Source organism: Lottia gigantea, assembly GCF_000327385.1.
Source record: "Lottia gigantea unplaced genomic scaffold LOTGIsca_1254, whole genome shotgun sequence".
Taxonomy (NCBI): domain Eukaryota; kingdom Metazoa; phylum Mollusca; class Gastropoda; family Lottiidae; genus Lottia; species Lottia gigantea.
In genome coordinates this window covers 1-10344 of record NW_008707341.1, presented here as the reverse complement: position 1 = coordinate 10344, position 10344 = coordinate 1, and the positions used below count along the sequence as shown (strand labels likewise).

The window sequence follows — 10344 nt, the reverse complement described above, 5'->3', positions numbered from 1 at the left end:
CCGTTACATTGCTTGTTGTATTCGTAGTCGGGGTAGAGGTCGTATTACTGGTCGTAGTCGTATTGGTAGTCGGAGTGGATGTCATATTGCTAGTCGTACTGTTGTTTTGGAAAGCATTGTTGTTGAAACCACCAGAACCAGTTACATTACTTGTAGTATTGGTGGTCGGAGTTGAAGTCGTATTAGTGGTCGTAGATGTATTCGTTGTCGGAGTTGAGGTCGTATTACTGGCTGTAGTCGTATTGGAAGTCGGATTTGATGTCGTAGTGCTACTCGTATTGTTATTTTGGAAAGCATTGTTATTGAACCCACTGGAACCGGTTACATTACTTGTAGTGTTCGTATTACTCGCTGTGGTAGCATTCGTAGCCGGGGCAGTTACATTGTTTGTAGTATTTGTAGTCGGAGTGGAAGTCGTGTTACCAGTCGTAGTCGTATTTTGAAACGCGTTGTTATTGAAACCAGAAGATCCAGTAACGCCTCCTGTTATCGTTGAATTGGGAGCTGTTCCAGTTGATGTAGATCCGAAAGCGGTATTGGCGAATCCTGAACTTCCTGTAACGGAGGGGGTACCACTCGCCGCTCCAAAAGCTGTGTTGGTATTCCCGAACACTGATGTCGCTGAGCCGAATGGTCCACTTCCAGTCAATCCAGTAGATCCATATGGAGAAGTCGGGTAAGATGGTCCTGTGTAATAGGCTCTGGCTGAATTCGGTACGTATGACTTCGGTTGCTGTCTGTTAATTTTCTCCAGAAATTTTGAAAATAAACTTCCTTGACAGCATACAGCGCACCAAGTCACTATAAAGAAAGTTATCAACAACCTCATGTTGCTGGTCTTAGTAGTTTGTGGACGAAAAACGAAAGTTTGTTTGACGGAGAACTTGGAACTCGGCAGGTGTTTTTAAAAGTAGGTTTTGATCTACATTTGAATCATCATTATCGATTTTTGAACAAGGGCGGGCAATCAGTTGATGATGAAGCACGTTTTGACTGGAGGAGTGAGTGACAGTTCACAATGGCGTAAAGATGTCCGTAATATATGAGTGGTTCGAATTTTTTTCTTACAAGACCTCATTAAAGGCGTTCAGTCCATTTTACCGAGAACCGATTATTACAGGATGCACCCATTAAAGACAGAGAGTCGTCTTCGCAGTTGCTTGCCATTTTCATTTATTCATAGAATTACCAAATTCGACGGCCGGTTCTTCTGCATTATGGCAAAAAATGTTCATAGCCAATTTGGACTGTCGTCGCTTCCAGTTTTTTCTTCTTTCTGAAATCATAGTAACTCATAATTTAAGTATATTCTTAAATATTTACATGTGAACATTTTGTGTTTATGAAAAAGCAGTGATACAAGACATTAGTCAGGGTATAATACCTACCCTTCAACTGTATTGTGGTACCTTTACGGGCACAGGTACCTCGGAAAATTCTCGGAAATGTTTTGATTCATCTTTATAACGATGCCAGGAGTTGTGACAACTGTGCTTTTGTCATGGTGAAAATTCTCAAAAATCTAAAGATGGATCGGACTTAACTCTCATATAAAGAGACATTTTAGGACTGACCCTAACATTAGTGATATTGCATCCTTATATCACGTCTGAAGAACTGGTAGGACCAGATTTATTGGGTCGTGTAAAGGCTTTATTTGAGAGATATAACCAAACGACAACACGTATTCTGCGAGACCCTTCAATCAGCGGCTAGTTAATATCCCTCTTTTATTTTCAATCATATTCACCTCTATCAACGGTAATCTGTCATATACACCTTTACTCAAGTGACAACATTCAACAGCAATCCTTTAATTACATCTTAAGAATAAGATTGGATTAACAAAGATCAGCTAATTAGGATGTCACGTGAATATGGTGGCCATCATAAACTAAAGAATTTTTACAGCACTAATCAAATACAAATTTAGAGTCTTCTGAGATAGACATTCTCATACGAAACTATCCTGTCCAACTAGCTAGCAGATTGGACTTGGGATTTTGAGCACCTGTTTCTTGATACACACAACAAGCCAGTAAATGGAATTCAACTTTCCCAAAGTGAGTTGAAATCAGATAACGGCCAATTAATTACACAGGCGCCATTTCTGGTTGGGGGATGTGAGAGGCTATGGTCATATCTATTGGATGGACAGGTATTGATGAAATGCTTCATTATCAAAATCAATCCAACGTTTACACTTTTACTACTTAATTTGATTTCGTTATATTTAATAAAATAAGTTGGATTTTAATGCCTTATCTTTCAGTTTTCTTTTTGAGAGGGTCTAGCAATAACTGTGAAATTCTCTAGAACCGCGCCTGATTTTTAAGATTGTCAACGGTAAAAGAAAAGGATCCACGAAAGAAATGCAACTATCAAAAAGTTACCAAAGACCTTTCATCAAATTGCAGAAAGGGTTGTAAGAAAAAAATATTCGTTTATTTTATTAATTTTATTGAAAGCTGATACTTGTCAAACTTGACAACCTGAAACGAAAATAAAATAGAGTTAAAATCCCACAATACAAACGTTTTTCTAGATAAAAGTCTGGCAATACAATACTGGATTTAGGTGTGATGTAAAACGGAATTGAGGCTAACCTAAGTTCGGTTCCAAGTTCTGTAAGTTGGTCTGGTGTAGGTAGTTCTAGTTCCGGCTGTGTTTCCACCATTAGTGCTTGTCCAAGAGGTTCGACTACCTCCGGTGTTACCACCATTAGTGCTTGTCCAAGAGGTTCGGCTTCCTCCAGTGCTTCCATTTTGACTACCAGTATTTGTGGCTGTAGTTCGGCTACTACCAGTGTTTCCTGTACTGGACCAAGAGTTTCGGCTTCCGCCTGTGCTACCACTGTTGCTGCTTCCTGTGCTTGACCAAGAATTTCGGCTTCCCGCTCCTCCACTAGTTCTGGTTCCATTTCCGGTTCCGTTTCGGTGTCCATATGTTGTGTATGTGGTTCGTCCACCAGATGTATTGTGTGTTGTTGTTCCGTTTCGTCCTCCGCTAGTGTATGAGGATCCATTTCGTGTTCCATTTGTCGTACCATTTCGGTAAGTAGTATAACTACCTCCAGTTCTGTGTGTGGTAGATGAGCTTCCGCCTGTTCCGGTACCTCTATTTTTGGTGGTACTACCGCCATTGCCTGTTCCAGTTCCTCTATATGTGGTGGTACTACCACCGTTGCCTGTTCCAGTTCCTCTATATGTGGTGGTACTACCACCATTGCCTGTTCCAGTTCCCCTATATGTGGTGGTACTACCACCATTGCCTGTTCCAGTTCCTCTGTATGTGGTGGTACTACCGCCATTGCCTGTTCCAGTTCCTCTGTATGTGGTGGTACTACCGCCATTGCCTGTTCCAGTTCCTCTGTATGTGGTGGTACTACCGCCATTGCCTGTTCCAGTTCCTCTATATGTGGTGGTACTACCGCCATTGCCTGATCCGGTTCCTCTATATGTGGTGGTACTACCGACATGGCCTGTTCCAGTACCTCTGTAAGAGGTGGTACTACCGCCATTGCCTGATCCGGTTCCTCTGTATGTGGTGGTACTACCGCCATTGCCTATTCCAGTACCTCTATTTGTGGTGGTACTACCGCCATTGCCTGTTCCGGTTCCTCTGTATGTGGTGGTACTACCACCATTGCCTGTTCCGGTTCCCCTGTAAGTGGTTGTACTACCGCCATTGCCTGACCCGGTTCCTCTGTATGTGGTGGTACTTCCACCATTGCCTGTTCCAGTTCCTCTGTATGTGGTGGTACTACCACCATTGCCTGTTCCAGTACCTCTATTTGTGGTGGTACTACCGCCATTGCCTGTTCCAGTTCCTCTGTATGTGGTGGTACTACCACCATTTCCTGTTCCAGTTCCTCTGTATGTGGTGGACTACCGCCATTGCCTGTTCCAGTCCATTGGCGTTGCTATCTCGGCTGATACCGAAACCATCTCGGTTGCCATCTCGGTTGATACCGAAACCATCTCGGTTGCCATCTCGGTTTATACCCCAGAACCATCTCGGTTGCCATCCCGGTTTATGCCGAAACCATCTCGGTTGCCATCTCGGTTTATGCCGAAACCATCTCGGTTGCCGTCTCGGTTGATACCAAGGCCATTTTGGTTGCTACCCACACCATCTCGGTTGCCATCTCGGTTGATACCAAAACCATCTCGGTTGCCATCTCGGTTGATACCGAAACCATCTCGGTTGCCATCTCGATTGATACCGAAACCATCACGGTTGCCATCTCGGTTGATATCGAAACCATCTCGGTTGCCATCTCGGTTGATACCAAAACCATCTCGGTTGGCATCTCGGTTGATACCAAAACCATCTCGGTTGCCATCTCGGTTGCCATCTCGGTTGTCATCTCGGTTTATGCCGAAACCATCTCGGTTGATACCGAAACCATCACGGTTGCCATCTCGGTTGATACCGAAACCATCTCGGTTGCCATCTCGGTTGATACCGAAACCATCTCGGTTGCCATCTCGGTTGTCATCTCGGTTGATACCAAAACCAGTATTCCTGTTATCACGGAATCCATCAACGTTGATTCGGTTGTCTCGGTTGTCTCTGAAGCCATCGACATTGAATCTGGCTCCATCATTTTGTACATTTGGGAATCGGACATCACCACTGTAGACACCTCGATTGGCACCACCAATGTTTTGACCATAAGTGTTGTATCTAAAGTTGGTGTTTACGTTGGGACCGGCATTATTGCCAGTGTATCCGAAACCATAAGTGTTTCTGTAGAATGGGGATGCAGCGTATCCGCCATTTTGGTATCGGAAACCGTTCGAACCAGTGTAGCCACCGTTGTTGTTACCATTGACGTAACGGGTGCTACCACCATTGTAAAGAGTGTTACCACCATTGTATCCAAGGTTACCACCAGTGTATTGAGTGTTACCACCATTGTATCGAGTGTTACCACCATTGTATCGAGTGTTACCACCAGTGTATCGTGTGTTACCACCAGTGTATTGAGTGTTACCACCATTGTATCGAGTGTAACCGTTGACGTACTGGTTGTTTCCAGCATTGGTGCTACTGGCGTAACGATTGGTACCGCTGGCGTACTGATTGTTGCCTCCATTCGACCCACTTACATAACGGGTGTATCCACCATTATTGGTACCGCTTGTGTAACGGGTGAACCCATTGGTGTTTCTGTTGTTACCGTAGTTGAGGTTTTGTGCGATGGCAGAAGCCACCAGAGCAATGAGGATGAAGACCTTCATGGTTCCAGGAAAGTCAGTTACTGGTTGAAGATAAAAAATACCTGATATTTATATATAAAAAAAAATCATATTTCTGAAATAGCCAGCTGTTTTTGTTTAATGTTATTGTATAATTTGGTTTAAAAGGACAAACGTCACGTCCCTGACGTCAAAAATGGCGGCCACCATTATTAGCAGACGACTGTCAGATGTCTGTTTCCAACTGTACAACTCATTAACTTAGTTATTGTACTTTAATACCAAGCACTAACGAAGATTTTTAACAGCTCAGCATTTTGATTGCTGTTTAAGGCATGTTTTATAGACACAAGAAACTGGTTGAATATCCTGGCGATCGTTGGCGCTCTGGTGGAAAGAATTTATTGCCTGAGATGGGATTAACTAATGCAGGTTCTCTACACGCTTTGCAAGCTAAAGACCGATGGCAGACTGAGCAAACACAAAAAATCGAAAACAGTGGTGCTTCCACACAAAAAAACGTTTAGTTGGCCACAACGATATGTGCACTAAAGACAGTAAGTAGACTGAAAAATAGTCCAAAAAGAGTCGACTAATTTCGCTGTCTATACAAATAAATCCTTATTGCTAACTCGGTGTTGCCCGTCTTCAATAGCACAGTTGCAAGGACGTAGGCCTAAACACGTTTCATTTCGTTATGAGGGTTTAATTCGATTCGTTTTGGAATAGATTATGAAATAAAACCCATGTAGCTTTTTGGATAATTTTTATTCCCCTATTTCAATTAGATGTTCATTGCTATAAGTATTTTGGTGGTGGAGACATGTGAAGGCATGATCGCCCTTCTATGACGCCGGTTACCATGGAGTGGATGACTTTGTGGAATCGACAGCTTCAAAAGATTGCTCTGCATAGAACCATGGTGTATATCAACTAACAGAATACCTATTTCATAAACTTGGTATGAATGTTATATTTTGTCGAGTGTAAGAAATATATATTCTGACTGGAAACCTAATTGGGCTAATGAACACTGGCAACGCCATGTAGTACAATTGTCGAGGAATCTTAAACACAGCATGTCTTGGCTAATTGCCCCATCCGAACGCTTTTTCAGCCTCTCCCCCCCCCCCCCCCTCCATCCTGCCAAGAGAAACCGGGTTGAAAAATACGAACACGTACAAGGAAGTTGACATAATAAAATAGTAAGATGCCCAGCTGCTGAAGTTCTCATAGACCACATTCTCTTGCAATCATTAACTTGAACCCAGTTTTCAGCTTCTCCTCCATTCCAGTTTGTCTTATTAGCAGCATCACGATCAAACAAATTGGTCGTAATACTCAATTTAATGTTATTTAGATTTGTGTATCTACCCATCAGTAACTGCATTAGGGAACATGGACTCTGATTTTCATCTTGTTAAATAAATTTGTCGTAATGATGGTAGTAAGGACTGTCATGGAAATAACAGCCCATTATTCGTACAAGACTACTGTGCAAGAGGAATCTTCACGATTGAAAACCAGAAAACGTACGGCTAACTTCATTGTCTCATCTCCGTTGTCTTTAACAATGTTTTACCTTACTTGTCGATAGATATTTATTGTCTTTCGATTTTTAGCCTATTCCAGGAAATAATCAGAGGCTGGTGAGAGTATGTACCAGAATAAAGCTAGGTTTAAACTAAACATCAAAGATAACTTTATGGTTTCTTGAAAGAAATGTTGAATTCTATTTAACGTTCAAAATGCAAAAAGTTTTTTTTAATAAAACATAGAAATGATGACAAAATGAATTAATGGAGTGAATGTAATCACAGCTTCATTCGGTTATCAATTACCCCCCTTTAAGCCGTAAATTGATGTTAAGACATCGTTGAAATTTCACGACCTGCTCCTTACATTCCACTATCTTTGGACGCAACGGACTTATAGATTTTATTATTGTTGGTGTATCTTGACTATCTTGATGTTTAATTCTACTTTTGGTGGTTGGTGTGGAAATCGTGATCCTGGACGGAGGTAAATTTTACCTGACATGCAGATCATACAGCTCTAGGCAATATGGGTTTGTTCAAACAGACTTGAGATAGACATTGAATAACCACCAATTAAGAGTATTTAGAAGCCCATTTATCTTTCTTCTACCTTGTTATTTGAGTATACAATGCTATATTATCATTTATAGGTGGATAAGTGGTCTCACTGCGGTCAAGAACCATCCACAGCTAGCTACTGCTATTCACTAACCGGATAGCAAATACAATTTTGAATTTTTTAATAGTTAGCTTTAATTTCAATAAACAAACGCAGCTCTTTGATATGTAGAATAAACCCTCATCGAAAAGTATATTCTGCATTGAGTGTTATTTTAACATTACCTATTGGTTAAGATGCAATGTTTTTTTTCGTGCCATCCCCGTGTGCTAAGGGAAATGTACGTTTAGTTGGAAATCGAAACTCCATGGCGATTCATTAGCTCAAATCAGCGAAACCCCTGTTCATTCGATATCTAAGATTATTGCTTTCAAAATGCTCTAAGATTACATAACGATTCTCTGGAGGGGCTAATGATCATATCCGCAGAATCACAAGATTATTGATTCGCAACACTCTTCAGTATGAGTAAGGAATACAGTCCAGCTCTCCATATCTTTTACAGAGGACAATCAGACGTATGATTCCTTTCTATTTCAGGGAAACGTAAGGCCGGAGATGTTGCCTGATTTACCTTTACCTAAGATGTACCTTATTTCCATTTCTGATAACATTTATAACCGGTTCCAATAACCTATCAATCTCGATAAGATTTTGATAACAACCAAGAACTATCAAATAAGTAATGGTCATTTCGGTTCTTTTCGAGAATAGCAAGGAGAAGACCCCCTGACGACAGCGAGGACATAACCCATAAGATGGCATAAGGCAACAAGGCAATGATATTACGGTAGAAAACCCAAAAACATGAATGGTTTTCGAATAAGTAATGCTGATGTAAGTAAAGACAGCTCTGTAAAAATGCATATACATAAACATAGTCCACAGGATGACATCGGGCAATGGACTAATCTTATAACTGTAGACATAGGACACGATATTAAAGGCCATCAAGTAGTCTGTGAAATGAGCTTCTACTGGAAGCAGACGTTAACTTGCCATCTACCAACCAACCATCAGTATGCCCCGAGTCCAACCTTTCTTCCCTAGATATAATGACATATTCACGTCATAGTCTAGTTAACGTTGATCACGTCGCATGGAATTAATTGCACAGGGTCGATCCCAGATGGTAAGTCAACGTTCATCACTTCGTACCTATCTTACAGCAATTGCACTTTGCTTTCAAGTGTACAAGGGAATTCCTGCAATGGACCTATAATATTGGTTTAGGAGACAGTTTCCCCCAGCCCAGAGTGTGGAAAAGGGGGTCAGAAGTAGTTTTGAATTGCTACTTTTAAAAAACAATTCTTATTGAATAAAATAAAATATTTATTTGAATATTCAACATCTGCTGTTACCGCTATCTGAAATAGAAAAGGATAACATGTCATAAAGGAATAATAAAAATTCCTGATAATAGAGAAAAACCATTGTACTCATCTATTCTAGCTATGATCAGACGACGATGACCGTGGATTCTTGTCATTATGAGTACGAACTACATGTATATTCTAGCTGAATCAGTGTCTATAGTGATAAGTTGAATACATGATATCAACCAGAGAGTCAATACGCTTTGGATATCAGTTTACAAACGAAATGAATATGATGAAAGGACAATACATGGTTCCGGAGAGAAAATCTTATTATAGAGCTGAGGGAAAAAATCTGCTTCTATTGAATTCATCTAAATAGGTTTGAAGTATCCAAATTGTCAAAAAAAATGAACTATTGATCATAAACCGATTTCCAATAGTTAGTCACAGTGAAATCGCGACTTCGTCAAGCAAAGTAATATGCGTCTTGTGGAATATTGTGTAATGTTTGGCGACTTACATGTTCAACATTTATCCGAAGTTGATGGTCATGACATCTTCCTTAGCAGGTCCAGTCTGAGCATCGACAGAGCTGGAACCATCGACTTTAAAGGTCTCTTCTTGTGGTGTGGATTCAGCAACAGCCGGTTTAGCTGGAAGCATGTCTACAGATCCGAAATCCAAAGTATTTTCAATTGGTTCTTGGTTCTTTTCGACATTGAGATCCAATGTTTGAGGAACAATTTCTTGCTGGGTGGCATCGAAACTGTGCTCAGGGATGATTTGGTGCTCTTGGACCCCGAAAGAATCATCAGCATCGTTTACATTAAAGGATATGTCAGGGTTTGGTTGGGCTACATCGAAAGCATCTCCGGAATTAACATCAAAATCGGCGACTGGAGCTGGTGCGCCACTATCACTATCACCCAAATGTATGTTCAAACTTTCTTCATCGAGACCTTCCTTCTGTTTGGCGTTGAACTCATCCATCGCCTGCTGAAGTTCTTTTTCAATAACTTCTTTAGATGGTGACGACACCGATAAGGATGATTCGTCGTACATTGGTTTTGGAATCATATCAGAGGTCGAAACTGGTAACTCTAAATTGTTATTCCAATCTGTTGGTACCTTAACATCTGAGAGGGATTGGCTTATTTCCATATTATCTCCCTTTTCTTTGATTGTCTCGACAGCCGTTTCACCTAAGGTTTCCAATCGGTCTACAGCTTTTTCAGTCTTTTCTTTAACAGCCCCAACAACTTTGCCTACCCATCGTCCTAAACCCCATCGGGAGCCTGCATCTTGACTTAGAGATTCCAGGTCATCGACAGCCTGTACTGATTTGTCTTTCACAGCTCTATCCAATTTGCCAGATAATCGTCCAAATCCCCATCTAGTTCTCGAACCTTCCTTTTGCTCGGTTGGAAGTCGCTCTTTAATGGTTTCAACGGCGTGCTTTCCAAGTGTTTCCAACTCATCGACAACCTCTTCTGCTTTGTCTTTGACGGCTCCAGCGAATTTACCAGCAAATCGTCCCAAATCCCATTTAGTTCTTGAGCCTTCCTTTTCCTCAATTGGAAGTCGATCTTTGATAGTTTCAATAGCTTGTTTTTTAAGTGTTTCCAACTCACCAGCAGGGATCCTCTCTCTGTTTTATCTTTGAC

General features: G+C 41.1%; 3 protein-coding genes across 3 annotated transcripts; all 3 read right to left on the bottom strand.

The window, feature by feature from the left end:
* Positions 1 to 7: 7 nt before the first annotated feature.
* Positions 8 to 829, bottom strand: LOTGIDRAFT_176417 (hypothetical protein; the record flags this gene model as incomplete). Its single annotated transcript, XM_009048627.1, has 1 exon — positions 8 to 829. A coding segment is annotated over one exon (822 nt), but the record flags the coding sequence as incomplete, so codon positions are not given.
* A 2256-nt stretch (positions 830 to 3085) lies between these two features.
* LOTGIDRAFT_57855 (hypothetical protein) lies at positions 3086 to 3886 on the bottom strand (the record flags this gene model as incomplete). The annotated part of the gene is made up of 2 exons (XM_009048626.1): positions 3086 to 3409; positions 3578 to 3886. Coding segments are annotated over 2 exons (633 nt in total), but the record flags the coding sequence as incomplete, so codon positions are not given.
* A 5325-nt stretch (positions 3887 to 9211) lies between these two features.
* LOTGIDRAFT_176415 (hypothetical protein) lies at positions 9212 to 10266 on the bottom strand (the record flags this gene model as incomplete). Its single annotated transcript, XM_009048625.1, has 1 exon — positions 9212 to 10266. A coding segment is annotated over one exon (1055 nt), but the record flags the coding sequence as incomplete, so codon positions are not given.
* Positions 10267 to 10344: the final 78 nt, after the last annotated feature.